Here is a 17,258-nt window from a genome sequence, read left to right on the forward strand (position 1 = left end):
CAGATTTCATGTGCTTATTGTTTAACGTATCTAGATGCATTGAATGTGGTGCAATATAATGTATACATTATTTCTCTATTGGAGCAAAAGTATAAAGTTGCCCAAAATAATTCACTTGGATGCTGCTGCTGCTGCAGGCTATTAAGTCAATTTGTGGCAAGCAGCTCTAATGCTGTGTTGTGATTATCTGTTAGCACCAGTATCTTCAAAGCCTCAAGTGAATCATCTTCTTCAAAGCCTAACCCCGTGTCTAGACAGCAAGCGTGTCACACGCAACAGATAGGCTGCAGCTGTCTGCACGCAGGCTCGCGTCTCAGCCGCGTCTCTGCGACCTGAAGCGTTCACTTACGCTTCAAGTCTATTCTCCTCCGTTTTACGCGCGTCACTACAGTCATGTTTATTAGCCTCCTGACTCACTGAGCACCGTGCAACAACCTGTACAAATATTTACTCATAAACTGCTCAAACTAACATAGACATTTAATATTTCCACGCAGATGTTAAAAACTTAAAGGTTATATTGTATTTGTAGAAAACGGTAGACGTGTTCATTTGATTGTAAAGTCTTGTATATTAACAGAGACTGTTGTTAAAACCAAGCAGCTTATAAACATAAGAATGCAAAATGAGAAGATGGTTATAAAGAAAAGAAATGCAAACAAAGACGCTTGGGAGTAATTTCAGTTTTATAATATTAGTATTTATTTTTCTCTGTGGGCTTCGGCCTACTGTGGAGTGAATGTAATGAGTCTGTCACCTCACTGCCCACACTGTTAGGCTATTATTAGTGCTGTGTATTAGAGATGATGTTTCTGACCTAAACATTTTCTTCACTATCCTCTCTGACATATTGATTAACAGGTTCATTGTCAAGGAATTGGACGTTGAGGATGTTCTGTCACCTAAATAAGCCGCAAAAAAATGGGAGAACCTAAAAAGAAATACAAGGTAAATTTGTTGTCACAGAGTAAATGTCTTGTCTTAAATGCTGCAGTGACATTTCTAACATGCCATTGTTTGCACAAGGAACTAAGAAGACCTTCTACTGGGTCTGGAACAGACCAGGGGGAGGAAACCCCCTCCATATGGCCATTTTATCTTGACATGCATGAGGCAATGGGGTGTAAGCCGTCTGTAACTCCTACTGTACTCATTGCCTCATGTATGTCAAGCCCCACCATACTCCCAGGTCCCTCAGGAACTTCTCATTCCAGCTCCAATGACCCCCAAACCCCACAGAGCCTCAACATCTTCACCTGACCTAATTACCACAGATATATTCTATTAATGCACAACAGGCTCGTAATACTTGAAGTATTACTGTGCCTTTGTATTGTTATTTACATGTGAGATTTAGCAAATGACAATATAACCCGGGATATTTGATGTGAATAGTGACGCCAGAGGGAAAAGCTTTTTGAATTGCAGCAGAACAAGTGGTCTTTAAAAATAGATCTTTTCAATGGCACGACTGAAAAATGTCTCACTTGTACAAAAGGATCACTATGCAAGGAGTGTCCTGATGGGGTCTATACCCACTGGAAGATCTTCTTCTCTCATCTTGCAATAGCTGGCGGATGATGGCAACCCTTGTCGCTCCCGACCACTGACTGTAACTAATTATATACTATATAAGTTTTTAAATATTTATATACAGCTGCTGACAGATGCTGACTGGAAATCATGGTGACGAAAAGTTTTCGCCGGAGATTGAGGTTCGTCCCAAAGCCTGCCGCTGTATTTATACCCTCTATCTTAATGAAGGGAACTTCATTCAGCTGTGAGAAGTGCCCTCCGTGACTAAGTGTAAGTGGGGAGGATCTGCTTTAGAAAAGGCCCACAGACGGAACACTCGCTACGTTTGCTGTCTAAACACGTGGTTTTAAGGTCTTTGCACGCTGTGACAACGTCAAATACTTAACTATAACTGCATTGTGCAGGAGACGCAGTGATCCTCAAAAGTCTGCCGTGACCCGGATTCGAACCGGGGTTGCTGCGGCCACAACGCAGAGTACTAACCACTATACGATCACGGCGAGCTGTCCTCAGGACTGATCAGTATGCTTGGGGACTTGATCCAGTACCTACATCAGTTAGTGAATGAGACGGAATTTGTCAGTGTCATATAATGGCCTTTTATGAAATATAGTCATTCTATTCCAATAGCATGTTAACTATAAAAAATAGCCCATATTAATGATATCAGACCTGATTAATCGCTCGCCGTATTCAACTATATATCAAAAGAAGACTTAAACAGGCCTAATTACATCTTGCTTTCTGTTCGTTTTCAGGAAGAATGTTTTCCGACATATTCAGCAAGGCTGAAGGTGTGATTTCAGAGGGAGAAAGGTTTTTTATGCTTTGACTAAAGATTAAATTATGGTGTTTATAATGTTCGACTCAACATCTAATTTATCGTTAACCAGCTTTTATTGTTGTTATTTTCTTCCAGCAGTAACGAAGGTGCACCGGGTGCTAAAAGGGAGACAAGAGTGAATTTAATGTTGCAGTTATAAAAGATATAATTGATATTATGACATAACATGATGTTATTAAAGCTAGTTTCATACCGAAGCCAGTACCAGAATATCACTGTGTGTGTGTGTGTCACCTGATCTGCATTAACAACCGCAGCTGCGTCACACACTCACGTGCGCTGGCACCAAAATAGAAACCAGTCTTTTAAAGGTTACAGGATAAATATTATCAACACTTGGGGAAAATACCACATGAATGATTTATGTAAAAAAAAATAATGCATTACTCTTTTTGATATGTTTAATCAGTAACATGTGAATCAAATTATAAAAATATGTTTTTGTCTGAGTTTTCTCATCTGTCTGTCCTTTGTTGGATGGGGCCATAACATTGTAAGTGAGAGTGTAACAATTTGAAAAAGGTCCTGCTCAAGTTTCACTAACTTAATTTCAGATGACTAAGATTGAAACTAAATTATATGACATTTTGTCAGTTATCTGGTGAAGGACCCATTACACCAAAACCTTCAGCTGGCCATTAGAGGGTGCAAGTGCTGCAGCAGACCAAACATTAAGTTTCAAAATGTCAAATTATTGCAAAAAAAATTGTTAAATTTGTTTTCAGATTTAAGGTGATTTTTGGCTGTGAAATGAAATGAAATGTAGAAAAAAAACAACAACTATATTGTTATTGCCAAAAGGTATAATAAAGGTAAACATTTTCTGTAAACTCTACACATATTACCTCTGTTATAATATAATAATACTTTACAGCAATTGGTATTATGGCTCACAAATGATTTTGCTGAAACTGTTCCAAATCTTTCATAATAAATCGATAAAACATGAGAAACTTTGATCTAAAATAAAGCAGTTATGAAACACTGAAGCATTATTTCCTGACAAATGTTGGTGAACAACAGCTGGTGAACAACAGAATATAGCCTGAACTATACATGTTCATTCATTTTCCTTTAAGAATCACTAAAACATAAACCAGTGGTGTTACTATTGATGTACTGCTCAAAAATACATAGTGTAAGTTAGCTTTTATTGTTCTATTAATGTGTAGTTGATAATAATAATGAAAGATTCAATCTGCAAAATAATTCCCTCTTAATTCATTCTCTTGAAGGAAATGAAACAACATCCGTGTACTGTAAAAGCTTTCAAACAATAACTTTAATCTGATTATTTACAAGGATTATTATGGTCATCACACATTTTACTTCTAAATTACAATTTCATGTCTTTCATAACTTATTTGAACATGCAGGAAAGATGTTTTCGAGCACCTAAACAAAGATCAGCTGATTTGGTCTGGCCAATCAGAGCTTGAGTCTGTCTAAACCCAGATTGTGTCTGCGAGGGCCGGGGCAGGAGCCGGCTGCTGGGGCAGATCTGGGAGATGCAGGCTGATCCACCACAGTCCCTAAGGAGACCCTGGGCTTGGATACAGTGTGGTCTGAGCTGGGTGTGGTTGAGTGCACATGTTCATGTGGGTGCAGGTGTGTGTGGTTGTGGTGCTGATGCCCGGTGTGCCCGCTGTCTGCCTTTGCATGGGCCTGTTCCTCTGCAGCAGCAGCCTACAGAGGAAGAGAAAACAGAAAAAGACAGTTTGACAAACTATTCCAGCTTCTATTTAAAAGGAAGACATCGATGAGAGCAGTGAGACTGAACCATAAAACCAAAACAATCAGCGTAAAGAGACAAAGAAGCTCTGTAAAGCTGCAGAATTAGGTGATATTTCTCTCTGTGTTCATCACTAAAAGCCTCAGTTTCTCCGTGATACAATGAATAGAATAACAGATGGATTAGAAGGACTAATTTGATGTTTCCATCCATTTAATTTCAGATTATATTAACTCCTGTGGTGTGGTGCAGCACTGTACCTGAGGCTCGTAGATCTCACACTTCACCTCCACGGGCTTCCGAAATGAGCTGTCCTTCTTTCCGACAGGGAGTCTGATTTCAAACTGCTCCTCATGAGCCTCGTGTGAGCCCAAACAGAAGCCTCGATGCTGAGAGATGAGAAATCGAGAATAGTTGGATCTGCATTTAACGCTTGGTGGCTTCTTGTTTAGAGCTGTAGAGTTTCTTCAATCGACAATGTGTCAAATTTGATATGATTTTGTTTCAAGTTCCTGAAAAATTTAGACAATCCCGCTGGAAATTAGTTTATGTGTTGCCTACAACTCAATCATTCTGTTACCCACTTGCTCAGTCTTAGACCGTAGGATGCCCCGCTTGAAGAACTTGTCGCTATTGTAGGTCTTATTCTAAGTATCATACTGTAAATCATGTATGTGCGTTATACTTACAGCAAACTGACAGTCCATAGGTGAGCAGTTGTGCAGTTCACTGGCATCTGTTTTCTTTGAACAAACAGTCTCCACGATGGTGAACTCCACAAAGTAGGACGGACCTGCGACCCACTGACAGAGCACAAAGAGACACACACACGCACATACTGAAACACATACACAGGCACGCAAATGCTATAAGAGTTCGACACAGCCGCGAACAATCTACTGAAGTTAAGAATTATAAAATAATTTGGTTAAATAGCCAATTCATAGATGCAATTAAGGGACAAATCATAATCTCTTACCTGACTCACTCACTGCAGGGTCATAGTGCACTGGGGTACAGGGGGATATTAACCAATCAAAGACAAGCTCATTTAGCAAAGTACATATGATTTAAAATTTGAGAATATCATAATTTTGATTATGTTGCAACAAATTCCAGAGCCCTGTTTAAAGGAATATCTCATATCTATGTTTTGAGGATCAAGTAAAGTTTGGGTGAGATAGTCTTAGTCATTTGATGAAGACAACCTCTGTTTACATTTTACTTAAGTGGCCTTTTGCAGTCATTTAAATAATTATTGTCTTCTCTCAGTGGCAAATTCCACAAAACCTTGTGTGTTGGGGTAGATGGTCCCAGTTCATGTTGCCCACAATCATTCAGTGTTGGTTTCTTTTAATCATGAAGGTTACCTAAACATTACCAAATAGTTTTGTGTGTTCAACAAAAATGATAAAATGACATTTGGATTGCAATAACTCTGGATTCCTTGCCCAACAAACATCTATTTACATAGGCAGACGCTACTAGCTTGTTGTGCTTCATATCACAGCCTCTCGATTTTGTACTGAAGTTCTTTGAGAAATTTGCAATGTAGCACAAAGTCAAGAGGTTGTGATATGTAGAACAACAAGCCAGAGAAGCAGTGTAAATGGAACGACTGAGGGACAAATCATAACCTCTCACCTGACTCACTCAGCTAAAACTCATCACTCTAGCTTTTAAAAGTTAAAAGACACAGTTCCTCTTGCTTGTCAAAATTGAAAGACACAAGATGTGTCCCTTAAGGGGCCAGTCCTTTGAGAACATGGCTATTAAAGGTGTAACCAGTAGGACTCAAGGCTAGTAGGCTGAACCTGATAACAACCAACCAAAGATTCAGACTGGTTGTGCCCTCCAAATTCAGGAAGCTGTATACAGCTTTTTATTTAAAGGGGACATATCATGCTTTTTGTGATTTTCTGTCATTTGTATACTGTTATATGTTGTATGTCTATGTTGAATATGCTCAAACTTGAGGTGAATGTATGTATAAAATGTCGCCTTCAAGTCAAAAGCCTGGGCTTCAGCGTGCACTGAACGCTCACTTTGCAAAGTTAGCTCCACTACCCCATTAAACTGATGTCAGATTGTTCATGCAATCCAAAATCCGACTACTTTTGTTTGTTTATGTGGCCTCCAGAGCTTCTGGAAGCTGGACAATCAGAAAAAGAGTGGGCTCCTTGGGGAGGAGTTTCAGAAAGAGGCTAAACTGAGGGGCTGCATAAAGAGTCAGTAAAAGATAAATAAGGAGTTTTGAACTGTAAATCATACAAAAATATTCCAGTGGAGCCCCAGAATAAAAATGTAGACCTGGAAATGTGCATGATATGTCCTCTTTAACATTTAATTTGGTCTTGAGATGTGGACTTCAAAAGAAAAGGCCACTGAAATGGGACAGTGCTACAGGCTGCAACTGGAGACTTTTCATATATGTGGAAAAATGAATTTCCTTGGTTTCGAGAAGCAAAATCTTTGCTCTGTCACCGCTGCTCAGGTGGTTATCCATGTCATTGTTTAATTGCTTTATTCATCCATTTATCTACCTGTGAACTTGCTTTAGTAATGTTCTCCAGGGTGAAGTAGTTGGCCAGGCGGCTCTCTTCATTGAACCTCTGCAGGGAGAGGTTTGCTGTCTCCTTGACGACGGGCTCATTCAGGTTATCAGCTGTGGGACAGTCCGGACACACATCCACCACTGCGGTGGCGGGAACTAAACACAAAGATCAGTGGGGTCAAAGGTTAATGGAACATCATCCAGCTAATTAAGACACCTTCTTTGTTTAAGAATGAACTCAGATAGCAGCATGAACCCTCAGATCTCCCCCAGTATCCCCGTCTCCTCTCTGACAACTGACTCCATCCAGATGTCTTTTCCTTCCTTAGATCAAATTCAATAAAATAAAACATAATAATCTATTTTTTCAGTCACATTTTCTGTAAAATCACTCAGGGATGACATTTTGATTTGCTTCAGGGAGGCATTTTAGGACAGAGCACCTGCTGTGTAGAGAAATTCAATGTTTGGATTTTTAATTTCACACCTCACTAACATTTACAGAATCAAAGCAGTAAAGTGCGATCCAAATGGACTTGCAACACTTCCTATCAGACAGACAGACTGTCTAAATGTGTTTTTGTGACATCAAATAAATGGGAAATACACAAATGACGTTTAAATGACCCATCTTTCTACCTTCACGGAGTGCGCAGGAATAGCTTTGAAGTCTGATTTCAGTGTCAGCGTAGACAGATACCTCACACTCTCCATACACCTGAAGGACACAAACACACAGGTATAGGTATAGACACATGCACGTATAACCACACTGTTAACCAGGTCAACAAACAAACAAATCACAGGGGTACCCTCGGCTGAAATTTTGACTTGAGAAGATGATTTAATATCTAAAAAAATCTAAATAAATCATATTTTTGGTATCTACCTAAAGCCATATTCAAAATGCATTTAAGTTATATACATTGGCTTTGAGTTGAGTTCACTGAAGCAAAAAAAAAAGTGAAGATACACCAGCATGTGGTACTTACTGGAACATCACCGATATCCCTGACTTCACATTGTTTCCATGGTTTCCTGCTGGTGATGTGGCATTTGGTCTCCATGACATCAATGGTCAGTTTATAGAGCAACCCACCTTTCTCCTACACACACACACACACACACACACACACACACACACACACACACACACACACACACACATTCAGTGTTTCTTCACATTAAAATAACAAATTCTCGTTCTAGTTTTCTTATCATTGTTATTTTTTTTAAACAAGGCTTGTTTCCTTATCTTTAAAAATGGCAAGAATCCATGTTTTTTTTGTATGTGCATGTGCGTGTGTGTGTGTGTGTGTGTGTGTGTGTGGGTTCGCCCTCACCTTTTCAGAAGCGTGTGAGAGGTCATACAATCTGTTGAGGCTCAGGATGTATCCGTGTGTCCGGTCCCGGTTGATCTGCTCCAGGGCCTCTTCTGCCACCCTCACCGCCTCAGGGCTATTGCAGCCTGGAGGGTCTGGCCTGGCTCTGCCCCCCTGCTGCAGCACAGCCAGACACAGGATCAGCAGGTACACACTCATCATCAAACACAAACACACACACACACACACACACAGAGGTCACAATAAAAACCCAAACAAATGACTAAAAAATGACACCCTGGTCTGTATATTTCTTGCTGCAAGACCGGCAAGCCCGGTTTTTCTAGACAGACACATGTGAGGCTGATGCTGGACTTTCCCCTCTCTCCCAAAGGATGAACAAACAGCTGCTATCTGCTGCTCTGCAGGCCAATGGCTGGCTCAGACTGACTGCAGGGTCATAGTGCACTGTGGTACAGGGGATATTAACCAATCAAAGACAAGCTCATTCAGCAAAGATATGATTTAATTTGTTGAATGTGAGAAGATCATCATTTTGAGAATGTTGCAACAAATTGCAGAGCCCTGTTGAAAGGAATATCTCAGTGTAAACCTGTTTTGAGGATCAAGTAAACTGAAAAGTTTGTAGCTTGCTTCTTAGCAGAGGATGAGTTGTAGTCAGATTGGATTCACAGCAGATACAAATGAATTTCAATGAGTCAAAATAGGAAAAAAAAAGATCAAAACACAGAGAAAAACACCAGCTGCTCCAATTCTCTGCTGCCTGTCCATATGTTCAGTATCTTCCAGACACATGTTTCAAAGCAACACACATAACTTTCTTTTTTTTTTTTTTTTAGCACTAATGCAGTTAGCTTCCTACCTTTATTGGACAGTCTGATTTTGAATGACAAATGCAGAAAGCTAACCTTAGACATGAGTGGGCGAGTGTACTTTAAACAGTGCTGATGAAACAGCGCTACTGTTGTTGTGTCTGATGTGTGAAATTTAGATTATTTTTGTTCACTCCTGAACGATGCTGCCTTCGTTAGAAAAGTCTTTTAATTAAGACAGCATCTGTTTACATTTTACCTAAGTGGCCTCTCTCAGTCATGCAAATAATTATTGTCTTCTCTCAGACTAAACCTCATGGGTTATGGGTAGATGCTCCCGAGTTCCTGCCGCCAACAATCATTCAATGTTGGTTTCATTTACTCATGAAGGTTACCTAAACATTACCAAACAGTTTGGTGTCTTTATCCAACTACTGGAGGGCACAAAATGTCAATATGACATTTATAATTTAGATTGCAATGCCTCATCCAACACACATCAATGTTATATATAAGCCATGCTCTTGCAATCCCATTTCATAATACAGTGACCCCGTTATTCCATAATGTTTTCCTGTGATGGTTGCTAAACTCTTGTAGGCTTTGTCCTATTGACATTATTCTCAAACACATTGTGCAATAGGAACAAGCTGACACATGCACATGCAGAGTTCATCCTCATACAAAAGGCTTATATTTTCCAGGATCGGGATATTCTTAAAAAGCTTCATGTCTCATTTAGTGTACTTTGATGCAGATTTGGTTTCCAGTTTGGATCCAGAAACTTTTCTATTATTCAAATAACAAAAAACAAATCTAAGTGCTTTTTCTAGTTCATCATATTTGCCGGTTTTGTATCAGCTTTATATCCCTCTTGTCTCTTAGCTGTACTTGACAGAAATTCTGTATTTTCAAACAATATATAGTATTTATGACTTGTCTGGAGTATTTGTCACAACACAAAGACGTCAGCTCAGAGTGTAACTTCAGAGCAGACCAAGACCTGCAACAGTGCAAAAACCAACCACTTGATGATCAGAATGATCATTTTAGATCTTCATCAAATATCATTAAATCAGAGAAAATATTGTCCAATGTGCACTGTAGGTTCACACATAGATGCATCTTGTCAGGAAAAGCCTGTTAAACCACAGAAATTATACTCTCTCTCTCTCTTTATATATATATATATATATACTGCATGTGTGTATATATGTATATGTAATAATAATAAGACTGTTATCACCTAGTCTACATGCTGGAAATGATATTTTGATTTGTGTTATTTTGGTGCACCGCAGACACTGTCGCCAAATTAATAGCACAGCCGCTCGTCTGAAGATGATGCGTTGTTTGGAAAATCTATCTGCTGCATGTCACGTAACCAAGTGTCCTTTTTAAAAGATTAATTTCATGACGTTTTGAGTTTATTTCACAACAGACAGTAGTGACGGGAAACAACGAGAGACAGAGAGAGAGATGACGTCTGACAAACGCCCCAAATTTGGATTCAACCTCCGGGATGCTGCAGTTACAGTGACATGTGCCCGAGACTGGTGGTCCACTAGGGTGACTCTAAACAAGTGTCTTGAGTCAACTGAGAATGTTTGATAGGGTTGTAACACAAAAATGATCGCCTTCGTCTTGGTCAATAGAAAAAGACACATGATGGGTATTTGTGGTATCATTTATTAATTTTTTTTTACAACCAAGCACAGATGACACATAAACATAGAAACCTTTCATGTTTGCCTGGCTTGATTGTACAGAATTAAACAATGTTAAAATCTTTACTGTTGAAATTTATATGACCATATTGTCATGTTTTTTATTGTTGTCTCTGATGATTGTAGGAAGGAGGTTAGTGGTTTTATTATTTTCTGATATATTACCAATTCCTACTGATGTTCGTGTAAGAGTGTTTTTATGTACTTTGTTGGACGGGAAGCAGGTTGAGGTACGTCACTACTAATGTGTTTGGATCAGATGTTATGTGAGTGTGAAAATGTGAAATGTTAAATGGAGTTTTCCTGTCTTCGTTACACTTTAGTTTGGAGTTCAGTTCCATGTTCAGGGGCCATCTTACGCAGCTGATTTGAACTCGGGGTCCTCAGCGAAGAGTTTGTCCACCAGGGTGCTGCCCTCCGCTGCGGCCTTGGGGGGGCACTCGGCCGAGACTGAGCTGGGGAAGGGCAGAACGGTGGGTTCGTGCTCTCCGGGGATCTGGGGGTCGGGCTTGAGGGGCAGGGTGACTGCTACCCCCTGGCCACCTGCGGGTGTGTCAGGGAAGGAAGGCAGGGTAGTGGGCTGGCCCAAGGCGGGCAGCACCCTCACAGTGCCCTCTGGGTGGTCGTGGACTGAGGTCTCATGCTCGTGCTCATGGTGATGGTGGTGGTGCTCATGCTCGTGCAAGTGAGCGTGCTTGTGGTCGTGGTCCAGAGCTAGCTCGTGGTCGTGCTCGTGGGTGTGCACGCCATCTGCGTGCTTGTAGTCGTGGTGATGGTTGGGAAAGTCGCCGCTGTGGTCGTGTGCCTTGGCGTGGTGAGCGTGCACGTGGTCGTGGCCGTGCCCGTGGTCGTGGGAGTGGTCATGAGCGTGCTTGTGGGGGCTGCCTGCATCGTGGTCGTGAGAGTGGTGGTGGTCGCTGCCCTCAGCGTGCTTGTGGGTTTGATCGTGATGAGAGTGGCTCTTGGTGTGATCGTGGACATGGTCGTGTGTGTGTGTTGCGTCGGCGGCGTGTGCGCCATCGTGGTCGTGGGTGTGTGACTCTGTGTCGCTGTGGCTGTGGTCAGTCCCTTCACCCAGAAGGTGAAGTTTCTTCTCTCTCTCACCAGCCTGAAGAACACAAAGATAAAATCAGTGACTGCTAAGCAGTGTGTAACTTCTACTATAGTTCACGGTTATTATTATAACATACATTTATGACATATTATTAACTGCATAAGAAGAATGTGGAGCTTTTTTAAAAATCTTTTGGGTCCAAGTCAAGTCTTACAGGACAAATCTGGTTTATTTACAACTGGAACCTTATTTCTGTAATTTTAGTTTGGTATGGTTATGGACTAAAAAGAAGTCCAACGTGCAAGAAACACAGTCAGATGACCCTACAAGTCTCAAACAAACCCCCATCTTAAAGTTTCTTACCCTGTTGGAAGTCACTTTAGCAATGCTGTCATGTTCTGAGATATATTGGCAATAATTTGTCGTCATAATTGATATAAATGACGTTCAAAACTACAAAAAGATCCAAGTTATAATAAAGAATTATTCTTTAATGTAAAATCCTTAAAGAAAAGTATGAGTCAAATCAAATCAGCATTTTACAAGATCAAAACGTGAGACTTTCATTTTAGAATATATCTTTATCCAAGTCAAAAGTCAAATCTTCAGTGATGGAGTCAAGTCTTGTTTTTGTTACCAATTCTTAGGTCTACATCTCTGGAAAAATAACATTTAATTATTGCTATAATTTAATTATAGTATCTTTAAAGAAAGAAATCTTTGTGTTTTTTCATTGTCTCTTTAATACTGAAGGACATTCAGAAATATGAAATGAAAGGTTATTTAGTGTTTTTTTCATGGCTTGGTGAGTCTTACCTCAGGCTCATAGAGCTCACAGTCTACACTGATCTGACTATCACCGGCTGGAGACTCGTAGCTGGAGGCCTTACAGAAGCCCTTGTGCTGAGGAGGGAAGCACAAGAAAAAAACAAGTAAGAGACGAGAGAGGGGAGGAATGGTTATGGCCTGTGGTGGAGTTTAAAAGTTAAATTAACTTTATTTTAGAGTAATAGCTTGCTATAATAAACTTGCTCACTGACATCAATCCAAAACATACTGGATCAGAGCTGCGAGCTAAATAGTAATTGTATTGTTTTTCTTGAAAGGTTCTGTAAGAGTAAAAGCCAAACATAGTTAGACATGACTACATAATGAAAAGGATACAGCCTTGAGAAGTAATAAATGTGATGGAGCGAATTACTGAGATATATTAAGGATTACTTTATCTTAAGATCTAAAAACATCCTGGAAATTAAAAATAAACAATCTATTTGATCAATATAAGATGTTGAATAAAATACTTTTCCATCAAGACTTACAGCGAACTCGCACTCCATGACGGGACACTTATCAGCTGCAGCTGCTTCTGTGCTCTTGGTGCAGGTCGTCTCCTGGATGGTGTACTCTACGTGGTAATACGCCGCTACTCCCCACTGGATACACACAAAGAGAAAGAAAACTGTTAACAAAAGGACTAGGCATAACAATATGGCATATGTTCTTTTTCAAAGATTGGCTAATAATTGAGCTAGAGATGGAGATGCTTTGTGGAAGATTGAAAAGCATAGGTCAGATGTGCAAAGGAGTTTTTCTGGATGGTTTGATGTGTTTATGGTGAAATTTGTCATATGTGGAATCCATAACTGACATGAATCCATACTGAGTACAGAAACTAATTATTTTTTTTGATACTCAAAAGGTTTTAGGGCAAATTATCTCTTTAATTCAGTCATGTTGGATTTTATGTGTAATGGTTATTCCTGGGAAAGTGGGGGCCTGTTTCTTCTTTTGTGTCCGTGGGAGAGAAATAATGCTTATTATATTATTGTATTTATCCAGAATGTATTAACTCCCAAAGGGTTTAGAATATTTTAATTGGATTTTAGGAAAAAAAAGAATTCTGTATCAGCTGCCATATTCTCTGCACTGGCAGTGTGTACAGAATATATAAAATATATAAGATTTAAGAGAGGATACAGTATGTCACATGATATCTCGGTGTGGGTGTAGAGCTTACCCCTGAAGTAGCACGGGTGACATTAAGCACAGCAAAGTAATTGGCCAGCCCGCTTTCCTTGTTGAACTTCTCCAGGGAGCTAGACACGGTCTTCTGAACCTCTGCGTTGTCCAAGGCGATATGAGACGGACAGTCAGGACAAATCTCAGACACTCTGGCTGCAGGAACTGAGCAGAGAGAAAAGAGTTTTTGAACGTGGACATATCGTAAACATTGTTCCACACTGCACAAAATACCAACTGGATTTTTAGCAAGTTTTGAAATGTGTCATTTCAAGATAAGACTCAAATAAGTCACAATGTTTGTTTTTTTTTACCTGGTCTGACAGCACAGCTGTACTTGTAGAGACGCACCACTCTGTGCACCCTATTCATGTAGATGGCAGCTTTGCACTGTCCATATACCTGCAAAGACAAATACAATGAATAGGCGAATGCAATATTTTAGTGCTCTGCATACAAACAAACAAAAAAAATTGTACAAGCATGTTTAAGGGTATAGTGTATGTGTATGCACGAGTGTACGCGTATGTGCTGTTCTAACCGGTGTGTCGGAGTCAGGACGAGCCTCACACTCCTTCCAGGCCTTCTTGCTGAGAACGCTACAGTTTGTCTCCACAACATCCATGGTCAGGTAGAAAACCACGCCAGTCTCTCCCTGTAACACACATCACACACATACAGATATGTTCACACGTTATGTATTTATTGAGCAACTAATCATTTAATAGGGAGAAAAAGACTGTAGCAATCACTGATCATGATGTTTTCAGATAGAAAGCACTGCGAGGTGCCAATGTTACCATGACAACGGTTGCCCTTCCAATAATCCTTCGTATCTCCTGATCTTTCACGTTATTAGATTAGTGATTACACTCATAATTAAGTTGGAATTAAATTTTATCCTGAAACCAAATTCACATATTAATTAATCCTTATTATCTTTTTTATCGTGGACAAGAGAACAAGAGGTGAGCAGACTATAGGATGTTAAATCCGTATTTATAATCCCCCCCCCCCGAAAGACCACCTTTAGTCGCTTTCTATTAATCATCTCCAATGAGTTATTCTTGTGTTGCTTTACGTTACACGGTTACACAGTCCTTCCTAAAGCTGGAAAAAACCTTTTTACTGTGTAAACTTTTTGCTGTAATATCAAACAAACCCTAGAAATTCACCACAGTTAAACTGGTGCATTGCATCACTAAATAGGAACTAGTGTTGGTTTCAACAGAGAGTCTCTATAGTCCCATCAAGATCTTAAAATTCCAGGTTATTTAATCATGACCATTGTATTTTCATTGTTTGGGCCTTGTTTGGGTTTTGATAACATTTTATTTATCACCAGAATTTTAGAAATACATGAACACAGTGGTTCTACAGACACAGAGCATCACATCAGACATTTTTTCATTTTTTCCCATTTGTAAGTGAAAAAAGGCTGAAAATGACCCTTTAATGTCTATTAGCAGAGCTACTTTATGTTCGCACTTTGACCTACTTTTCTTATCGCGTTGCATTAATATGCTGTGAATAATTAGATTTGACATTTTGGGTATTCTGACCTTAAATTTCACTTTCAAATAACTGAGTTGAGGTATACCTATGTATACTTGTGGCCAAAAGAGGCCACAAATGGCAATGACGGATTAAAAATAAATGCCAAAGTGTAGTTTAACTGTAGCACAAATGTAAAAGAGTCATTAGTCTGTAACTGACACTGTCATGCCATATACACAGCTACCTTAGCCACCTTAATGCTCTACCCAAGAAGAAAAGACACATAAAACATCAAGAAGACCGAGTGAGGTGGTGTGACTCACGTGTTTTGTTGTGTGGACGTCGGACAGGCGGTGCAGGGCGAAGATGTAGCCCTCATGCCTGTCCTGGTTGATCTTGGTCATAGCCTGGCCTGCTGCACCCAATGCTTGGGCATCCGTACACGACCCCTGCTCCATGCCATCCTGCTCCACCGGTGCACCGTAGACATGCACACACCCCAACGCCAACAGCATCGACAACAGCACGCAGCACTTCATGGTAAAGGCCTGCGATGACTCTCCGTCTGTCTCTCTCAAACACACACACACTCCTTCTCACACACACACACAGATTGGTATGAGAGATGCACAGAGAGGAATAGGATGACCTTTTATATCCTGCTACTGTTTACTGTAAGCCCACCCTTACAGCCCACCCACCGCCACATACACAGAGTCACAAAATCACCCCCCCCCCCCCCTTCCTGTCACCTCAGGTAAATATAACCATTGACCTCCACCCACTCCCAAAACACACCGTCTTATCTAGGAATTTTGCATCTGTTGATCTGTCTGCCAACCAATCAGCTACTGTGCAGACTTGCACAATGGAGCTTATCAGTCAAGAGATAATCAGCCCTGCAGTCATACTTTTCTCCCAGATCAATAGGGACAGTCAGTGAGCTGGAACTCACTTGATCCACTCCTGGTGCTGAATTTAGTTTAATCCAAGACAAAGGTTTAATCCTTGTTCAGGGAACCAGTATATTATAATACAGTAGTCATTATCTAAAAGTTGAAGAATGATACAAAATGATCAAACTCAGTGATTGAGTCAATTCAAACAGACTGCTCATTCTGCAATCAGTTACCATGTGACTATCAGCCATTGTTACCATTAAATGCTTTGACAGCAAATATACCTTGATTATATCACAGTAAATCATGAAATGTTATAGTGCTGTAGTGACCTCAGACTATCTGCTGATTGGTGCATTTCTGTAGTCGTTGTAGACATGACATGGAGTTCTAATTTTGAGCTTTCAGCTAGATACATAGACTTAAAAGCTACATTTTCTATAATTTCTCATTGCACACAAATCTCATGTGCAGAGCCAAACCAACAATGAACAGATCCAAGTATTGTGTATGTATCCAAAGCCCGATATATCATATTCCTCTGTGCCGTAGACCTCCGTTGTTGTCCAAAAACTTTTTAAAACACGTCAATGAGCCACACTGTTGCCACTGGGTGATATGCTCCTTTGCCTCGAAGGCAACGGCTGCTGTAGTTTGTTTAGAAACGGCTCCAAAGACTAATACCCACATTTTCAGTCTCAGGAGAGAAGTTTCTTGTAAGACAGACGCCGCTGACTGTGAAATATGGTTCTGTTTACAGAGCTTTGCTAGCTTGTTGAGCTACATATCACAACCTCTTGACTCTATACTTAAGTTCTTTGAGAAATTTACAACGTAGCACAAAGTCAAGAGGTTGTGATTTGTAGAATAACAAGCTAGTGAAGTAGTGTAAATGGAAATACACGCGCAGTGGCGTCTGCCTTACACAGAACTACTCTCTGGAGACTAAAAACATGATCACTGTTAGTCTTTGGAGCTGTTTCTAAACAAACTGACAAAATAACTACTCTTTTCGGGGTGAAGGAACATGTCACCCAGTGCAGCGTTGTGGCTCATGATGTGTTTTTAATAGTTTTTGGACAACACAGAGGTCCACGGCACAGAGGAATAAAGTATATCAGGCTTTTGATACACACACAATACTTGTAAGTAGGATCTGCTCAATGTTAGTTTGGCACTGCAAGAAAAATATAGAAAATCAGAAGCCTTATCCTTTAACCCACAGCTATAAATCAGCCTTT

The 17,258-nt window shown here is 40.1% G+C and overlaps 2 protein-coding genes and 1 non-coding gene across 3 annotated transcripts; all 3 read right to left on the reverse strand.

Moving 5' to 3' along the window:
* Window positions 1–1,964: 1,964 nt before the first annotated feature.
* Window positions 1,965–2,036, reverse strand: trnah-gug. The gene has a single exon. It is a non-coding gene; the product is annotated as a tRNA-His (tRNA).
* Window positions 2,037–3,635: 1,599 nt separating this feature from the next.
* On the reverse strand, window positions 3,636–8,346 carry si:ch211-284e20.8 (uncharacterized protein LOC563738 homolog). The gene is made up of 7 exons (XM_044362299.1): window positions 8,010–8,346; window positions 7,659–7,772; window positions 7,306–7,384; window positions 6,656–6,822; window positions 4,802–4,915; window positions 4,373–4,501; window positions 3,636–4,066 (listed from the first exon to the last, which is right to left on the reverse strand). The coding sequence occupies exons 1-7, from the start codon at window positions 8,208–8,210 to the stop codon at window positions 3,809–3,811; spliced, it is 1,062 nt and encodes a 353-aa protein (XP_044218234.1). The 5' UTR covers window positions 8,211–8,346; the 3' UTR covers window positions 3,636–3,808.
* A 2,148-nt stretch (window positions 8,347–10,494) lies between these two features.
* fetub (fetuin B) lies at window positions 10,495–15,751 on the reverse strand. Its single transcript, XM_044361681.1, has 7 exons — window positions 15,442–15,751; window positions 14,163–14,276; window positions 13,936–14,023; window positions 13,620–13,786; window positions 12,922–13,035; window positions 12,419–12,505; window positions 10,495–11,656 (listed from the first exon to the last, which is right to left on the reverse strand). Exons 1-7 carry the CDS (start codon window positions 15,655–15,657, stop codon window positions 10,904–10,906), a joined length of 1,539 nt encoding a protein of 512 aa, XP_044217616.1. The 5' UTR covers window positions 15,658–15,751; the 3' UTR covers window positions 10,495–10,903.
* Window positions 15,752–17,258: the final 1,507 nt, after the last annotated feature.

This window comes from Thunnus albacares, chromosome 9 (genome assembly GCF_914725855.1).
Source record: "Thunnus albacares chromosome 9, fThuAlb1.1, whole genome shotgun sequence".
NCBI classification, from domain to species: domain Eukaryota; kingdom Metazoa; phylum Chordata; class Actinopteri; order Scombriformes; family Scombridae; genus Thunnus; species Thunnus albacares.